The 19893-nt window shown below is 38.0% G+C and overlaps 1 protein-coding gene across 3 annotated transcripts in view; it reads right to left on the bottom strand.

Moving 5' to 3' along the window:
* FAM199X (family with sequence similarity 199, X-linked) overlaps window positions 1-19893 on the bottom strand; it is a 49815-nt gene that overhangs the window by 21643 nt on the left and 8279 nt on the right. For 2 of the 3 annotated variants that reach the window (XM_001371759.3, XM_056809270.1), the window contains exons 2-5: window positions 16457-16676; window positions 5419-5568; window positions 4888-5049; window positions 3683-3937 (exon numbers count right to left, since the gene is read on the bottom strand). In XM_001371759.3, the coding sequence (XP_001371796.1) occupies window positions 3683-3937; window positions 4888-5049; window positions 5419-5568; window positions 16457-16676 (787 nt within the window). The remainder of the gene's footprint in view (window positions 1-3682; window positions 3938-4887; window positions 5050-5418; window positions 5569-16456; window positions 16677-19893) is intronic. The other variant, XM_056809269.1, reaches the window with a different exon arrangement.

Below are 19893 nucleotides of genomic sequence, written 5' to 3'. Positions count from 1 at the left end.
ATCCTTCCTCTCAAAACCTCAGCACTCTGCAATGAGCACTGGGAACGTTTCCAATAAGAAATCCCCACAATGGAATCCCTGGACACTGCCTAATGTCAGGTGTCAAGGAGAGCTAGTACACAGGTGGGATACCACAAGAACTCAGCAGCAACTCCAAATTGGAGAGTCAAATGAATGCAATTTTGTTGAGAAAAACAATTTTTAGAAAAAACTGATTCCTGTGAAAGCAGTGGGTAATAAACAAAATCTGACATCATAATTGAAAACAGCACCATAATATTATATATAGTTCACTTATTTTTCTGGTTATGACAAGAAGGAAAGAAAAAACCAAAAACCATTTTCCAGTTGTGGTCCAGGGTTATACAATAATGGTATTTGATCAATACACCCTTCTTTTAGATCAAGCAGCATTTATATCAGGTCATTTTATCTAGTAAAAGAGACTCAGTTAACTTGAGTTTAAATGAACTTCTCAGTCATTGTAAGTAGGGTCCACTAATAATGCCAAATGAATGTGACTGTCCAGGCGAGGCTGCATGGCTCTCTTGGGAACTATTGCCCATCTCCCCTTCCTGTCTTGTCCACCCCCCCCACCCCCAATCTCTATGGTACAACTCACCACTGGTCCTTATGGATTTCTCAGCTTCATTCACCTATTTCTCTTGTTAAACAAACCAATCACACCCCCACACACACTTCCCCTCAAAAACTTCAGATTCTTATCAGGCTGTTCCTGCTCCAGGGCATTTGTGCAGATTCCCATCATTCCCAGCTGAAGGTGGTCTCTCCTAAGTTCTTCTTAGCAACCCCAACAGCCCTCCCCCTCTCCACCATTCACGTGCCTTTCTTCCCAATTTTCCCAGCTTCCTTTATTTCCTAGCGTTCATCATTCCTGGGACGGCAGGCTTGGACTCATTACAGCTCTGGATGCCTGGGTTTCAAGGAGACTTTTCAAGTGCATATGGTTAAAATAAATACCTTGGAGCTGTGCCACACAGGCTGGGCAAGAATCAGAACACTTTGGTACATTCTACAAAGCTAGCTACAGTCCTTCCTCGGAAAGGACCATGGTGCTTTTCTCTACTGGTTCACATAGACTTGGAGGAATACCCTTGTGCTCATGAACCAGGCTCTAGTATCTGTGGCCATGGCAAGGACCCCAAAGCCCCACTGAGAGGCAGCAAAGACCTCTATTGACATGACTTCTGTTTGTTGTGGCCAGAAAAACTATTCATAATGTTTAACTTCCGAGGAAGAAAAGAATTCTGTCAGGCAAGAATGACACCAGAGCGGCATGGAATAAGCAGTTAGTAGACAGGTTTATAAGCACACAGCCCTAAGGGCTGACGGGGAGGCCATCTGAGGGACAGTGTGTTCCGTTCTACCAGGGCACCATCCGCATTTAATGCTCTATGGTAACACTGACTCAGCAATGAACCCTAAGAAATAGTTCAACCTTCTGAATTACTAATTCTATTTTCAGCAGTTCTGCTCATAATGGAGAATGTATTTCTGCCTGGTTTGCATTCAGACAAACCTGACCAATGCAGTATGGCTTGAAGGCAGACCATCATAATTTGCACTGACATTCAAGAGCACTTTACATATATATGGGCTGCTTTAATGCCAATCACAGTCCTATGAGGTAGGTGCTTGGGACAGTAATGAGGCATTGTGACAAAGAGCAGAGGTTCAGGAAGAACCAGCTCCCAATCCAGTCTCAGACACTTCCTAGCTATATGACCTGGTAAAGCCCTTTCCCCTTCCTGGGCTTCAAGCATCCTCCTTTGCCCAATGAGGGTGTTAGCTCCACTGACATCTAATGTCCCTTTCTAACTCTAGAGCTATAATCTTGGGAAGTGTCAGCAACAGGCAGGTAGCTCCTGACACCAAGGCCAGAACTCCCAGTGCCCAGATACCTGGAGCACCTTTGCATGGCAGAGAGAGCAGAGGAGGAGACAAATTTTACTAGCAGGCCAAACACTGCCCCCTTCTTGAACTGGGAACACTTGAATGAACTAATGCAGAGTGAAGGGAGTAGAATCAGGAAAATGACTAAAATAATAGTTTATAAATAGAGAGCCACACAAAGTAGGGACATTAATTCATTGCTGGTGGAGTTGTGAACTGATCCAGCCATTCTAGAGGGCAATTTGGAACTATGCACAAAGGGCGATAAAAGACTGTCTGCCCTTTGATCCAGCCATAGCACTGCTGGGTTTGTACCCCAAAGAGATAATGGACAAACAGACTTGTAAAAAAATATTCATAGCTGCGCTCTTTGTGGTGGCCAAAAACTGGAAAACGAGGGGATGCCTATCAATTGGGGAATGGCTGAACAAATTGTGGTATATGTTGGTGATGGAATACTATTGTGCTCAAAGGAACAATAAAGTGGAGGAATTCCATGTGAACTGGAACAACCTCCAGGAAGTGATGCAGAGCGAGAGGAGCAGAACCAGGAGAACATTGTACACAGAGACAAACACACTGTGGTATAATCGAATATAATGGACTTCTCCATTAGTGGCGGTGTAATGTCCCTGCACAATCTGCAGGGATCAAGGAGAAAAAAAACACTATCCAAAAGCAGAGGACAAACTGAGGGAGTAGAAACACCAAGGAAAAGCAACTGCCTGACTACAATGGCTGAGGGGACATGACAGAGGAAAGACTCTGAGCGAACACTCTGATGCAAATACTAACAACATGGCAATGGGTTCAAGTCAAGAACACATATGATACCAGTGGAATCACGCGTCGGCCACGGGGGGTGGGAGTGAGGAAATGAAAATGATCTTTGTCTTTAATGAAAAATGCATGGAAATGATCAAATAAAATACTATAAAATTTAAAAAAAAATAGAGAGCCACAATTTTGAGAGTAAGAACTCAGATTGTTACAGTGAAAAAACAGAACTGCAGAGGGCCCATGATCACGCCTCCCACTTGAAAAAGAGGAGAAATACTCCAAATGCAGAATTAAGACCTTGGAATTTGATTATGACCAACGTGGGCCTCTTTGTATGACTCGACTGAATTATTTGTAAAAAAAAAAAGGGGGGGGTGTTGTTCTTTCTCAATAGGAGAGGGGGGAGGGAAGAAAGGAAATGCTTGTTAATTGGGGGGGGGGGGGTGTCTCCTAGCCCAGTTATGTCAAACTCTTTAAACAGAAACAAGAGCTGCCTAAGGGTATCTAGGGAACTCTATAGGCCACCTATGGACTTAGAAAACCAGAGCTAACATTCCCTAGGTTCTGCTGCATTTCTAATTGTTTTGTTAAATATTTCCCAATGACATTTTCGTTTGGTCCAGACAGCTCTTGGAAGTGCTGTGGACCACAGTCTATGTAGCACATTAGACACCTCATGTTTTACAAACATGGTAATGGGCATGAGGTAATAAACTCTGAGCATTTTTTTAAAAGTCATTTTCCTGATTCTTTCATAGGAAGCAACACAGTTGGTCAGACATCACAAACTGAACAAAATGATGACCTGCTGCTCAAAGCATGCAATTTTCAACACTGCATCCAGTTCATGCAACCAAAGCACAAAGCCCCCATTGCGAGACCTTCATTTGGATGGAAAGCACATTCAGAAGTTCCCAAATTGAGCCCAGCGGTGCTAACACTACCAAAACCACAATAGGCTCCTGCACTTACCAATGGGACATTTTACCTTAGAATCTCGAATGCGTTCCGCTGCACTGGTAGACAAGTTGCTGTCACTGTGTGCCCGGCTCATGTTGGCACTTGAGTTGGAAGCGGAGTTGCCTACACTGGAACCAGTACTGCTGGCGGAGCTGACCATGCTGGCACTGCTGCTGCTGGCGCCACTCACGCCGCTGGTGCTGCCACAGTTGTAGCTGCTTCTCTTCCAGGGCTCTCTGGTGGTCCTCTGGCGAGGCCCATGCTCCTTGATGTAGTTTCTCACCTTTAGGCAGACATGGGAAAAATGGCTTAAGCCTAGGCCACCCCAAAGTCAAACCACATTTCCCTCACATGTGTTTAGAGCCAAAAGTGGCAGGTATGTGTCAATGAGGATATCAGTTTGGAAAAGCAACAAAAAGAAAACCATGCCAGTGTTTGAGGTTTCAAAATAATGTAACACAGAGCTAGACTGTCAAAAAATAAAAGCATTAGCAGAGACCAATGTTTGTGGTACAAAACAGTCATTCTCAAAGTGTAGGCCTCAAACCCTTAAGGATCTTCTGAGACGTTTTCAGGGGATCTTTGAGGTAAAAATTATTTTAATAATGATATTAACACATTTTAATTTCTGATATGGTAAATATGGATAGATATAACTCACATAAACAAAAGTTATGGGGGATGGGGTTCTCAGTAATTTTTTTAAACCTTACTTTCTGTCTTAGTATCAATTCTAAGACTGGACAGTGGAAAGGGCTAGGCAATTGGGGTTAAATGACTTGCCCAGAGTCACATAGCTAGAAAGTCTCAGGCGAGATTTTAACCTCAATAATTTTTAAGAATGTAAGGGGACCTTGAGATAAAAAAAAAATTGAGAATCACTGATATAAAGAAAAGGGGGGTACCAAATCAAAAGGCCAGAACTTAGGCTCAAGTTCCTTCTACAGTTGACTTTGGGCAAGTCAATCTCTCTGAGGTCAATTTCCTCATCTTTAAAATGGAAATAATAGTGCCTGACTTGCCTACAAATGACATCATACATAAACTGCGTTGTAAACCACAATGTGCTATCTAAAAGTACCAACTATCATTTTTAGTCAGTTTTTTCAGGGTAGAAATCCAGACCATTAGCATCCACACTTGCTTACACAGAAATCTGACGTTTTATATACTGTTTAACATTTGTGATTTTTTCTAACTAGATATGAAGACATGAGCTTTTTTCTCACTTACCTGTTTGAGTTTTTCATCTGTGAGACAGTTCAGTTCAATAATAAACTCACTGTCTGTAGGGGAGATCTGTGCAGTGGGATCAATAATTTTAATGATATCAAGTTGTTCCCGAAGACCCATTTCAGTACTGACTTTACGACTCAAGTACTCAATATATTCAACCTATTTAATGAAAAAGAGGGCTGTTACTAAAAACCTGTTAATGTTTAGTAGAAATCCCATGGATAGATACTGTGTCACATATTTCCAAAAAGTACTTTCCAATTCCTGATTTTGCTTGAAGAGGTCAGGTAGAGCTCCTTCCCTGTCCACGCACATGCATATACCCTGCCCCTGCCCCAAGCTGGCTCTCCTACCTCGTCGTAAGGCTGTTGTGAGCAAAGCACTTTGAATACCCAAAAGCTCTATATGGGAAACACAACGCTCTCTCTAAAGGTGATGAGCCCAGGATGCCTCCATATGCACTCCATCTTTACAAAGATATTCCACTAACCTTCGCCTTTTAATTACAAATGGAGAAGAGAGTTCTACCTGCTCATCATTTGTCATGGCACTCCAGGGGAGCTCATCTAGGTTGCGGTGTTTGTTTTTCTTCTTGGGAAGCAGACATGGCGAGCTAGGGATGCTGGGGATGACATCAGAGAACACATCGCTCCCACTTGCAATGTCACTGCCAGGTAACTTCAAAAGGGGAAAAAAAGAGCCAAATGTTCAATTCTGAGGATGCCACAGGTCTGAGCAAACAAAATTAGTTAAATTGATCAGCACTTAAGGAATACAGAAAGAAGACAAATCTCTGTCCTTAAGGAGCTTAATATCAAATTGGAGATTATAAGACAAGCCAGATCTTAGAATAGTTTTTGGACATCTAAGCAAGAAATACCAGGCAGTTATTTGATGAGCCAGTCAATTTGGTTTAATCTGCTAACATCCACATACCTTATCCTTTGAAAATAAATTTGGAGAAAAGAGGATAACACCTAAGGGTAGGGCATAGCAAGTCTTGAAGCGGGTAAGTAACCTTTTGAATGCAATGTCTTTTGCCTCAGAATGAAAACACTATGAATGGGGGTGGGGGGGAGGCAGGGGCATAAAAGCTTTATTACTGTATATTCCTACAGAGACACCAAGTATAAACCAAGGCCCATGAGGTCTGAGCTCAGCTCCCAGCTCAAACATTTCCCAATGTGTGACATGGGTCAAGTCACTCCTTTGGGTGTGGGATACCACTTTACAGGGTGGCTAGGACAAAAGGGCTACCCTTAAAGAACTAAAGAAACATGAGCTATTTTTATTGTTTCTCAGGGTCCAAGGAAGGCTTGGTATTCTAGTTTCACCAGCATAATAGGGTTAATATGGTAAATCCTTTTTGGTGTTGTTATTCAGTCATGTCTGACTATTCATGATGCCATCTGGGGTTTTCTTAGCAAAGATACCAGAGTGGTTTGCCATTTCTTTCTCCAGTGGATTAAAGGCAAACAAAAGTGAAGGATTTGCCCAGGGCCACATAGTTAGTAAGCATCTGAGGCCAGATTTGAACTCAGATCTTCCTGACCCCTGGTCCAGCATTCTATCCACAGAACCATCTAGTTGCCCCAAATTCTTAACAGTTTCTATTTATCAAACACATCCAAAGAGTTTTTTAATCCAACAAAAAAGAATCAAAGTAATAGGAAAGCCCTTTCTAGATTGGGGGTATAGGTTAGGGAAAGAAAGGACACCATTCAGATAGATGCATTTCTTTGGCTTAGGCTAGTCTTTCATGGTTTAGTCATACCTCATTGAGTAATTTAATTCTGACTCAATTAAAGCTTTAGAAACCATCATACCCAAAACTTAAAAGCAAGTCTATTTTAAAAATTGATCACATTTAATTTATATGTATTAGTATTCCTGATAAGACACCACCAGTTATTGAAGAAACTGTAGTACTGTAAGCCCAGAATTTTATTTGTATAAGAAAAATATTGATGACCAAGTCATCTAAAATTTATAAAGGTATTTTACCTAATTCTTTCATATACTGTTTTTGTTAATTCATATAACAAAAGAATATTTTAAGAAATGATTTTACATACAAATTCTTAGATAAATGGTTATAGCAGAAACAAGATGGAGATTATAGACACCTAAACAGACTCCAAAAAGGTAATTAGTATCGTAGACTTGCTTAGTAATCAGCTAATATAAGGGAGAGTGTCAAGCTTAAGAGTCAAGGAGATGAGTTCAAGTTCTGCTTCTGACACCATGACCCTGGGCATATCATGTGACCTCTAAGTGCCCTGGCTAGTTCATAACTTAAACTGGGAATCTGCATTGGTGGAGGGAGGTTCTACATGAAGAATATCCAAATCAATCAAATCTCAAATATGGACCCTCTCCCCACCTTAAGGAAACAAAGTTGCTTCATAAACAGAACAAGTTTGTCTATGGCTAGCTCACTGACCCTGCAGTGAGTTTGGGCACAGAGCTCCTTCTAACCTTTGCACTTCCCAAACAAAATAACATGAACCAAAAGAAGGACTGAGAGGTAACATGGCCCTGATGGATTTATAGGTGAATGCTACCAAACTTTTAAGGAATAATACCTAATTATAGAAATTATTCTCTAAAGTTCAAAAGGAAATTCCTACCAAACTCCTTTTATGAGATAAATATAGGAAAAATTCTTAAACTAGGAAGCTTGTAACAGAGAGAATCAATATTGCTAATTCATATCAATTCAAAAACTGTAATAACCTGAACAATAACAGCACCAGGCCCCAAACTTCAGGCCAAAAATTCCTTTATTTATTTGCCAAAAAATAACTGAGAGAATTATAATTGGGTTCCTTTGCAACCCTACAAATTTTAAGCCTAGTTCTGAGAAGGGGTCCAGAGGTTTCATCAGATGCCAAAAGGTTCCAAGACACAAAGTTAAGACCCCTTGTGCTTTAGAGTAAATTTGCAAGACAGCTATTAACAAGTGTTAAAGATCTCATTTTCAGGAAATTTGGAAAATGATTTTATTTCTAGTTTTTTAAAATATGGAAGAAAGACTTTGACCTGGAAAAGAAGAAAATGAATCATTAGAGGCAGATGTTGAAAGAATGTCATTGAGGAAAAAAGGGATGAAGAACCCCTAGAGCCTTGGTGGCTGACAAATAGGTCTCTTTCAAACTCAGAGGAAGAAGTTGATTGTCTTCCAAGGAATGAAGTGGGTCCAGTGTCAGGTAAAAGAGTATCTAGCAAGAGTCACAGGAAGAAAAGATCTATAGTACTTGCTGGCAACTCCTCACTGAGGGGCATAAAAGGAGTCATTTGTTAGCCTGAAAATAATTGTGATCAACTGTGTTCCTAGAGCATAAATCCAATGTACAACAGAAAACCTGCCAACACTTCCCAAACTAGCTGATTACTATAAACTTCTGGTGACTTAGTATGGCAACAAAATATATTAGCAGAAGGAACCCAGAAAGTATTGCTGAAGATCATAGTAATTCAAGCAAGAAACTCAAGACCTTAGGAGAGCAGGTGGCATTTTTATCACTGCTTCCAACATAAGGCAAGAACTTCAGAAGAGAAAAGGTAAATTTGGACAGTAAACATCAGTTAAAAAGATGATGTTTAATGATGGGCTTTGGACTTCTAGAGCATGGTTTAAAATATATGAATGATGGCTCTTGGCCAGAAATGATGGAATTAGTGATGGACACAAGGGGTTTCTTGACCAAGGGTCCATGAATTTATTTTTTTAAACCATTGTGACAATTGTCTTTCAATATAATTGCATTCCCCTGTAATTCTAGGGTTTTTATTTTTATGCATTTAAAAGCATTACTCTTAGAAAGGGTCTATAAGCTTCACCAGGGTGCCAAAACAGTTCATAACAGAAAAACTGAAGAGTCATCCCAATCCAATACCTTTCCCACAGTGCTACACTGCCTCCCATTGGTCATATGATGAAAATCATCTTTGGGGATTATTGTGGAAGTAGTGCACAATAGGAGACAGTATAAAGGTGGTAACTGAAAAACTATTAGGATAATTTATGTATAAAAATTAAAACTGCTGAGAAAGTTTAGATGGGGTACTGACATTGTAAAAATGGAGATTTGAACCCCAGACTTCAATTCCCAGAAGTCCTTGGCCACTTCCCGAAATGCCTTGTAACCTCACCTGAATTCCCACCTGGGCTGAGAACAGAAATTGTATTTAGGCTAACTCTCCACCTGCTTCCGCTTCCAAGGACACACGTCTCCCAAGAAGTAGTGAGTGAAATTGAATGGGCCTTTCAGTCCTCCTAGCCACGTGCTTTCTTTATTTTGTATTTTCTTTATTTCTTAATCTTTAATAAACCTCTAAATATATAATACTTTTATTACTAGAAACTAAATTTTAATCTTAACAACATTTAATATGAAAGGTTAATATTCTTTTTGCTGATTATTGTGTTTTTATATCACATTCACTTCCTCTCTCCTACCCAGGGAATCTTGTAGCAAAGAGAAACAAAAGCAGTTCAGCAAAACAAATCAACAGACGAGAAAAAAAAGTGAAGAATTGAACAAACAGAGAATATGGAGAACTAAAAGCAGTAACTGAAAAAGCTGCGTGACAATTTAAGCATGAAAACTAACTGAAATATGAACAATGACTGAGAAGTCTTTAAGAAAACATTTACTAATATAAGAGGACTGGGACATGAGTGATAATGCTCAACAAAAACCTAAGGCCTTCAGGGGCCTGGATCAGGATAGCAGTAGTGATAAAGGGATGGGTGTTCATGGATAGATCCAATTAACATAGGAAAATTAGCAATATGTCCTAAATTAATAGATTGTATTTAATATGCTACCAAACAAATTATGAAAAGCTCCCTTCTTTGAACATGACAAAATCAATATTCAATTTATCTGGGGAAAAATGTGAGTTTTTGTTACAGAGAAAAATACCTCTATGGGGTGGGGCGTGATAGTGTATTGATAATGATGCAAAAAGAAAGAAAAGTCAGTGAAAATTTTTAAAGAGACACAGATAAAAGCAGAGGGAAGGTCTGAAAGGGACAGAAAATAAGCAGGGCAGTTTTCTCACTATTATGTTAAATTTAACAGACACAAAAAAACCTTCCTAACTCAAGTTCACATGCAAGTCTCATATAAATTCCTCTTTTTCTGTCTTTGCATACAGAAATGTTTATGTTTCTTGAAATCTAAATTTAAAACAAAAAAGGAAACAAGCAGGCAAGGATTTCAGGGAGTAGACATGAAAAGAAAAACTGATGGGGAAAATGATTACACTTCAAGACCGGCAAATAAACATATTACTGAACAGTTATCAGCACAACTATCTGATATTGGGCAAGGATAGATATGCTTACCAGGCAGCCAACCAAATGTTTACAAAATGCTGATATGTTTGGTGAACTTACTCAAAAAGAAAAACTAGCACAGCACTTATTATTTAACAAAATTTCTTGAGAAAAATGGTTGGAAAAAGAAAAAGTGGTTGGAATTTTTAAAGACTTAAGAACTCAGATTCAGATCAATGAAAGGACCAGCCCAGGCTAAGCCATTGAAGCATTTTTTTAAATGCCCAGAAGAGAATAGATGGAAGGGCTAGAGGGAATCATGAGCAAACAGGAGTCTTGAAAGTTACCTGCTAAATTTGTCATATGTTTTAAAAGGAAACCAAGAAGTATCTAAGAGAGGTAACAGTTTCAGGTATAATAATCTTTTTCTGACCTACTATATATATGGACACATCATCTTTGTCAGATTGAAAACAAACAAAAAAATTTAAATGAACAAGAGCAAAATAAATCTTGGAAATTAGAGAAGAGAAATAAAAGGCTACTGACATTAAGAAAAAAAATTTGTCAGCAATTTGGGAGGAAAGGGACTTAGCCCCACATCCTACAAAATACACTCCCCTATAAGTGAATTCCAGCTGGCTATGTGCAAAAAAAATTATTTAAATTCAATAAAAGAGAAGAGCTTTGTTATGGCAACAAAATTGATGTACCTGACTAAATTAAAATAGAAACTTGGCATAACATAGACTACCTTCAAAAAAAGCAAAACAGAACAATGTGGTACTGGCTAAGAAATAGCATGGTGGATCAATGGAATAGACTAGGTACACACAGTAGTAAATGACCATAGTTATCTAGTGTTTGATAAAACCCAAAGACCCCAGCTTTTGGGACAAGAACTCACTTTTTGACAAAAACTAATAGAAAGCAGTTTGGCAGAAACTAGGTCTAGATTAACATTGCACACTGTATACCAAGATAAGGTCAAAATGGGTACATGCTTTAGACATAAAGGATGATAACATAAGCAAATAAGGGGAGCATGGAATAGTTTACCAGTCAGATCTATGGATAAGGGAAGAATTTATGATGATAGAGAGCATTACAGGACACAAAGAGGATAGTTTTGATTAGAGTTAAAAGGTTTTGTACAAACAAAACCAATGCTGGCAAGACTAGAAGGAAAGCAGGAAACTAGGGGAATAATTTAAGAAACAAGTTTCTCGCATAAAAGCCTCATTTCTCAAATATATAGAGAACTGAGTCAAATTTATGAGAATATGAGTTATTATAAGTTTTAATGTGCTAGCAAAGAAATAAATTATTTGGTATTATTCTGTTCTCAGAAAAAAAAAAGCACAACAAATTAGTAAAAAAAAAAAAAAAGAGTACGATTATATAAGACACATAAAGGCCTGACATCTCAAATATCTAAGGAACTCTTTTTCTTCAATCATAATAGTAGCATCTAGCCCACAATGGATAAGATCTCATCTTCCAAAGAGAAGACACTTGAAATATGTCCAACCTCACTGATAATCAAAGAGATGCAAAGGAAAACAACTCTGAGGAATGTCAGATCTGGCAATAATAACAATAATACAAGCAACAGGGGTTGTGAGATGCAGGTTCTTTGCTGATAGGATTACAAACCTGTGGAATATTTCTGGAGAGCCATCTGTCTGATAGAATATAGAAGTTATAAAATGCTTCTACTTTTTTATAGTGCAAGGTAAAACTGTAAGTAAATTAATATGAACACAACAAATAGGTAAGATTATCAAGGGATATACTGGGGTAAAAAGGCAAGCTGGGGGGCAGCTGGGTAGCTCAGTGGATTGAGAGCCAGGCCTAGAGATGGGAGGTCCTAGGTTCAAATCTGGCCTCAGATACTTCCCAGCTGTGTGACCCTGGGCAAGTCACTTGACCCCCATTGCCTAGCCCTTACCACTCTTCTGCCTTGGAACCCATACATAGTATTGACTCCAAGATGGAAGGTGAGGGTTTTAAAAAAAAAAGGCAAGCTGATGGGATTCTAAAAGGAAAAAGATGATTGAGGGAGTAGTCAGGCTGAAGGAGCCAATTGGAGCCCAAGTGACAAAATACTGCTGTCTCCCAATAACAAAAAGAGACAAGTAGGAAGAGGCAAATAGAAGATGTTCTACTTTAGGCATGTTGGGTCTGACCCACTGAGAGAAGATGGAAATCTCTGGGTCATTCCCAAAGATAAAAATTATAGGTACAAAAGCAGATTAGGTAAATCAAGTAAATAAAATTTAATCCAAATGAAAAAAATCTTTTGTATACCTGCAAAAGTAGCTACTGATATTAATGTCTAGACCTACCATTTCATTGAGCATTAACAAATCCAAGTGCTTATTAAGAGGCTTCTAACAGTTCATTCATGGGATTTTTTTAGAATGCAGTTTAAAAAATGCTTGAATTGAACTGAACTAAAATTTGTTAAAAAAAAAGTAAGAATGCTACCAAGCCCACACTTTACTTCCAGTTAATAATAATCCTGGTATTGTCATTATGTACAAAAGCAGAACCTGTACTTTAAGAATTTAAGTTCTAATTGTTATGGATGTCATTATATAATCTTTGACCAAAAAAAAAAACCCAAGATGCATATTGTGTTTCTTTAGGAAAGAAGAAAGGCAATACTATTGTGCTATAAGAAATGACAAGGGGGATGATTTCAGAGAAACTTGGAATTGTTATATGAACTGATGAAGAGAGTAGAACCAGGAGAGCATCATACACAGTAACAGCAATGCAGGAATGATGATCAACTATGAAGGACTTAGATACTCTGATCAAAACAGAGATCCAAAACAATTCCAAAAGACTCATGATAAAAAATGATGTCCAGCTCCAGAGAGAGATCTGACACTCTGAATGCAGAAAGAAGCATAATTTTTTCCTTTATTTTCCTTGCATTTTTCCCCTTGGAACAGAGCTAATGCATAAATAGGCTTTGCATGACTTCACGTGTATAATGGGTATCATATTTCTTGACTTCTCAATGGGTGGGAGAGAGGGTAGATAATTTGGAACTAAAAATAAATAAATACTTTTAAACCCCAAGGAAGAAAAGGCAGACAGCAAAGAGAGCTGAATTTGAAGCCAAAGGACCTGGTTCTGTTACTTACTACCTGTGTGACCTTGGGAAAAGTAACTAAGCTGTCTGGATTTCAAAGGTATAAAGGAGCTCACCAAGAGCTTCTTAGATCTCTTCTTCATACAGATAAGGAAAAGAAAGGGTAAAAGGACTTGCCACACACATGAAGTCAGGAGTTGAACCACTTACTTCCTCCACATAATAAGATATACCACGTACATTCTCTACTTAAGAGTCATAAGCTCCACATAGGAGAGAAACAGTACAGAGATGACTAGCAACCATTTAATAGTGTACCATTTCATCAGTGTGGACATCTCTTCTGTTGCCCCAACTCTCTATCTGCTCCACACCTTAGTGAATTTATGTGGGCTATGAATTTATTTGTTTTTAAAGATATTTTCAATAGAAATAGTTTCTTTTGCAATGTATGTATTTTATGTTAGGCATTTAAACATTCTGCAAAGGGGGTTCACAGGCTTCACTACATTGTCAAAGGGGTACAGGATTCAAAAAAAGATTAAGGACCTCTGTATTAATGCTATAACCAAAGCCATTTGTCAACATCTAGCAGTGTATAATTGAAATGTAGTTCCCCTTTAGGGTAACAGATTTTCAACTATACATTTCTTTATTCCTTGATTTCTAATGATCATTTAATAAACCTCCTAAAATATAATATTTTTATTATTTGAGATTTAATTTTAATTTTTACAGCAGGCAGATAGCACAATGGAGTGCTGAACTTGGAATCAGGAAGAGCTGAATTCAAATCCTTCATAAGACCCTTAGTAGTTATATGTGACCTCGGGCAAATCATAAAACAGGGATAATAATAGCAATCTACCTCCCAGGGCTGTTGAGAAGATCAAATAAGATAAGACAGGTAAAAAGTTTTGTGAACCTTCAAGTGTTACTTAGATACTAGCTATCATAATCATCATTTAACCAAGTTCGCAGAAATGAAGAGGCTGAGGATCAGGTAAGCTGTTTTGCCCAATGGTGGTAGGTGCCACAACATGAATCCAAATTTGCCTTTCATTTCAGGACTCTGTAATAATAAGTGATATTTCAATGGTGCTTGAAGGTTTGGAAGACACTTACCATGCATACATCAACTTATTTGAGCCTTGTAACAACCCTGTGACTAGACAGTGTCTAAAGTCCCTTCCAGTTTTAAATCTTAGGAAGGAAGGGGATTTTCTCTTTTGATGAGTGAAAAAGAGAATAAACTCCCCCAAAGCCTGAGTTTCTAAGATCTAAATTTCTGAAATGTTAACACAAATTTAGTTATGATCTCTCAAAGACATTATGTTTTAAAACTTTCCAATTTGTTTCAATAGCATATGTAAGCAAACTTAACTCCATCAGATAATTAAGAGGGTGTACATACTCTAATCTTGGAAGATTTACATTTCCCAAATATTTATACAAATTTAATTATAATCTCTCAATGACAATGTTTTTTTAACATCTGATTTGTTAAAATAGCTTACTTAAGCAAATTAAATCTATCAGATTATTAATTGTATCCATATTCTAATTTCTGAAGGTTTATAGTTTTGAAATATGTATACAAATGTAGTTATAATCTCTCAATGACAACATAATGTTTTAGGGATTTTTTCATTTGTGAAATAGCATACTTAAGCAAACTTAAAATCCACCAGATTATTAAGAGAGTATATATATTTGAATTTCAGAAGTGGGAAAGCATTAGTGGGTATAATTAGATTCTAGTCTAATATTGTAATCACTCATATTCACACAACAGCAAATAGATGGTGATAGTTTTCCCTTACAACTACGTATGAAAATGCTAAGTAAACTTCATGAGATCAGCAAGGTTAAAAAAAAGTGTCATTTCTTAGCTGACCCACTGGGAGGTATTCAATCTAATTGCTCTATTGGGAAATTGTGTAGCCCCTTATTATGAACAAGTGACAAGTTGTGGGCAGAGGGAGGCTGACTCCCAAACTGCAGTGTTACAATGATATATTTGCATTTGCTGAAAAAGGCTACATATTCCAGCCGTACCAGCATGGTCATCTACTCTGAAACAAAAGACATTTTATAAATACGTGGTTTGAGGACAAGGATAGAAGCAGGAGAGACGTGTATGAATGAAAGGGAAAAAACTGGGCAAGCTACAAGCCTCCCGAAGGCAGGGTGGCCTGGTGGCGAGCACACTGTATGCAGCTGGAATCAGAAGACTGGTTCTTCTACTTTGGGTGTATGTGACCCAAGATTTCCCTGTCTTATCTACAAGACCTCTTCGAGCTCCAATTCTACCTAATGATTCTTTACCTATTCAGTGAGCCCAAAGCCCTTATGGACCTGTTACAAATTGTTTCTGTGACCCGCAATATCACACCAACATGAAAGAGCACAAGTATTGTGTAAGAACATGGGATAATTTTGCACATTATCACCAAAGTTACCAAATGTAAGTCCTTTTCTGCCTGGCTTCAGGCACTTATGAGCTGCCAGCCACTTAGCATATATCTATGTTTCCTCATCTATAAAACAGGGATAATAATAGCAGCTACCTCCCACTTGTGGGGATCAAATGAGATAACATTTGCCAAGTACTCAGCAAATCTCAATGGGCCATAGAATAGGAGCTCTTAGCATAATTCTTATCTATGGTCTTCAAATCTTTGACTTATCCCATACAATACAATACACATAAGTAGAACAGATACCTACAACAAACATCTGAAATTTTTAAGATTCATCAACTTAGGGTAGGGAGTTTCTTCACTGGGATCAGAAACCAGGTTTTGAGATAGCTGTTTGAGGCAAGAGAAGGAGTAGCTTACAGGCCACTGCAGTTGGCCAGTTTTATCCAATCAGAAGCTGCAAATATTGGCACACGATTAAAAGCAGGCCAGAACAAAGGAAAAACACAAACTTACCTGTCATTGCCTACATGTTTTATGGGCATAGGAACCACTGAGCCTAAGTGAACCCATACTGGAGTCAAGCAATATAAAAATGATAATTATATCCTTGCATTAGAAGCTTTAGATTGGGTTATCAGATCTGAGGGACAATGGAAGAATGAAGTTTGAAGTTAAGAAAAAAGGAAAGGGCTATCAAAGGAATCCTATTTTGTATGTCTGCGGAGAAGGAGCAAAAAAAGAACCTACCTGCCACTCAAATTCACTGTCTGACCAGTCCCAGTAAGTGCTAATAGAAGAAGAGACATCACTGCAAACACTCCCCTCCGGGAATAAATCAAAAGATGTGAATTCCTGGTCATCGAGTAGGGAATAGCAGTCATCCTGGTCACCGACAGAAACTGATGAAAAGAGCTCCTCGCTGCATTCTGAGCTGGCTACACTAGTTCCACAGGAAGTTAAGTTCCACCTGTATAAAACCCAACCAAGAAGAAATTGGTAACAATGGCCATGAACAACAAAAGGAGCAATATTTTAACTCAAATACATAAACACACACACACACACACACACACACACACACATATATGCACATAAACAGCTGTGGCACAGCCTGGTACGCAGAAAGGCACTATTTGGTGAACTGAAAAAGCAACAATTGGGATGAGGAGGTTGAGGGAGGCACATTCAAGGAAAAAAATTTCCCTCAGAGTTTAAAGAGGAACTCAAACCCGAAGGATAATAATGGAAGTATTGGGTAATAGATATTTTAAAAACAATACTATATGTAATATAGTCATGGTAAAATCATATAATTCTCTTTTTCTGATCTTTTTTTGGTATAAAGAAATATTTGTATTTATATGTGTCAAATTTATAATAATAAAAACACAAACAAAAAGAATTTACCTCCATAAAAGGTTCATGACTGAAAAATAAGCATGGTTTCTAAAAGTGCTTGAGGGGAAAAAATCATAAGCAAAAGCATAAACTAAGTTAAACATAAACCCAATTTCCTTGCTACCTGTGAATTTAAAAGAATATTATTATCTCCACATTTTAAGAACTGTACACATTAGACATTGAGGGGAAATTGATGTATGTGGTAATTGAGAATTCTGCCTTAAGTCAAGCAAATCATGGCACCATAGCCTGTCAGTTAGAAATGGGCCTTACCAAAATGACAGAAAAGGAAAGTGATAACTGTTGGAGGGGATGTGGCAAGATTGGGACACTAATACTTTGTTGGTGGAGTCATGAACTGGAGGTCAATTTGGAACTATGCCCAAAGGGCTATAAAATGGTGTACATCTTTTGATCCAGTAATACTGATATTAGGTCTGTCTCCCAAAAAGATAATAATAAAGGGGAAAGGGTCTACTTGTACAACAACATTTTTACAGCCCTTTTTGTGATGTCAAAGAATTAGAAATTGAGATGTCCATCAGTTAGGGAATTTGTTCAAATTGTAGTATATGATGGTGATAGAATAATGCTACAGTGCTGTAAGAAATAAGGAACAGGATGATTTCAGAATGAACTGGAAAGACCTATATGAACTGATGCAGAGTGAAATAAGCAGAAGTAGGAGAATACTGTATACAGTGACATCAATATTGTATTATGATGTACAGTGAAAGACTTCACTACTCTCATCAATCCAATGACCCAGGTTATGACAAAGAGAAAGAACTGTTGGAGACAGATGAAGATCAAAGCATATCATTTTTCACTTTAGTTTATTTGGGTTTTGATTCTGAGGTTTTGATTTTATATGAGTATTCTCTTAAAACAATGAACAATATGGAAATAGATATGGCATAATGATACACATATAACCAGATCAAATTGCTTAACATCTCCGGGAAGGGAGGGAGGGAGACAATTTGGATCTTATAACTTCAGGAAACATATATGGAAAATTGTTGTTATATATAATTGATAAAATCTTTTTTAAAAAGGGAGGGGGACTTAAAGTTTACTGAGTCCAACTATCTCAATTACAAAAGGAAAAAACTGAATTGCAGAAAAATGAGCTGTCCCAATTCATTTAACTGATCAATAGCAAAACCAGGCTTAGAGCCCAAAGTCTCCTATCTCCCAATGCACTGTTTCCCTAAATGTGGTATGATTTCCATGTAAAATCTATATCAGATTACTTATCGTCTCAGCAAGGGAGGAAAGGGAAGCGAAGAAGGGAGAGAATTTGGGACTTAAAATTTTGAGAAATTGTTAAAAATTGGTTTTACATGTAAGTGGGGACAAAATAAATTTTAAAAATAAAAGAAAAGGTGCTGCAATTCCAAAGGAAAAAATGAATCCCATGCCCCTGGTTTGCAAAAACTTTTGTACAAAAACAATTTATGTGAAAAACAGGCACAGTTGGACTGAAGACACAGGCCATAGGGACTCTAAGAAAGAACTTGTGATCTCTGAGCACAGCTTTGCTACGGTGACTCACTACAAGGGACAGCAAGCGCCAGCAAATTCCTCTCTTCTTACCACCTACCAGGAAGGATGCTGTGAGGTTAACATTTGCGGCAGGCTCAAATCCTAGAATTAAATAGCTAGTTTGTAAAATATTACTATATTCCAAAAGAGACCTCTACTCACAAATACGGACTGAATTTTGAAGGAAAACCAGGAAATATGAACAAAATGTTCAAGCTCAAAACAAACATCCATACTTTCCAGTTAAAAAAATAAACACAAAAATGGTCCCACACCCCACTATTATTTGACCCAGAACTGGAAAAGTTAAACAGCAATAAGATACAAGAATAACTAAAAGCATAAACACATATGCCAAGAGAAAACTAAACTATCCCTATTTGTAGATCGTAATGGTTTACTTAGAAAACTATGACTCATTAAAGAAACTAGGATACTTAATAATAAATATTATATTAAGTTTAGTTACAGATTTAGAGCTTAGGTCAAATTAACAAAGAGCCACTCTATAAAAGGAGGCAAAATACAATTTGGAGGGGAATATAATGGAAAAAAAGGAGAAATGAAGGCCCAGAATGACCAGATCTTGAGTGCACTATAAAGAGAATAATTATCAAAACCATTAAATGCTAGCTAAAAAAAAAAAAAGCAGATCATCGTTACAGGCTGGACAAGCATCAACAAACTCCTAGACAATGGAAACAGAGGTAGAATGGGAATAGTCTCTGTCCTCAAGAGGCTTGTGAGACCTAAAAGCAAATACGATACCCCAATGTTCATTAAAGCCAAACATGGATGTAATTATGCCTCAAGTCACTTAAGGGTCCTTTATTTTCCCCTCCTAAAGGGCTGAAGACTGACTAGTAGAAGTTTGTGACAGCCCAAAGCTCTGTCAGTCTCTAACACACACGGAATGAGCACCATATACTGAGCACCAAGCCACAGGCTTATCGAGGCAAGGCCAAGAGGGTTAAGTTATTTAAAAAGGAAATGTTCCAAATTTGTGAAAAAGTAAAACCCACAAGATGGTGCTTAATTCACTAAACATGATAAACTGCCAAGCTACTTAGAAAGAAATCTTCCTAGCACCTACAAGAACATCAGAGAAACTTAAGAGAGGCTTTGAGAGTAGGAGACAGTTTATCATGAAACATCTTTAAACCACAGGACACTATGACCTTAACAGCAGCCTCAGAAGGAATGGCCAGGCAGCTGTCCATGCCTTTCAGGCAAAC

Source organism: Monodelphis domestica, chromosome X (genome assembly GCF_027887165.1).
Source record: "Monodelphis domestica isolate mMonDom1 chromosome X, mMonDom1.pri, whole genome shotgun sequence".
NCBI lineage: Eukaryota > Metazoa > Chordata > Mammalia > Didelphimorphia > Didelphidae > Monodelphis > Monodelphis domestica.
The sequence above is the reverse complement of the archived record's forward strand: the minus strand, read 5'-3'. Positions and strand labels throughout refer to the sequence as shown.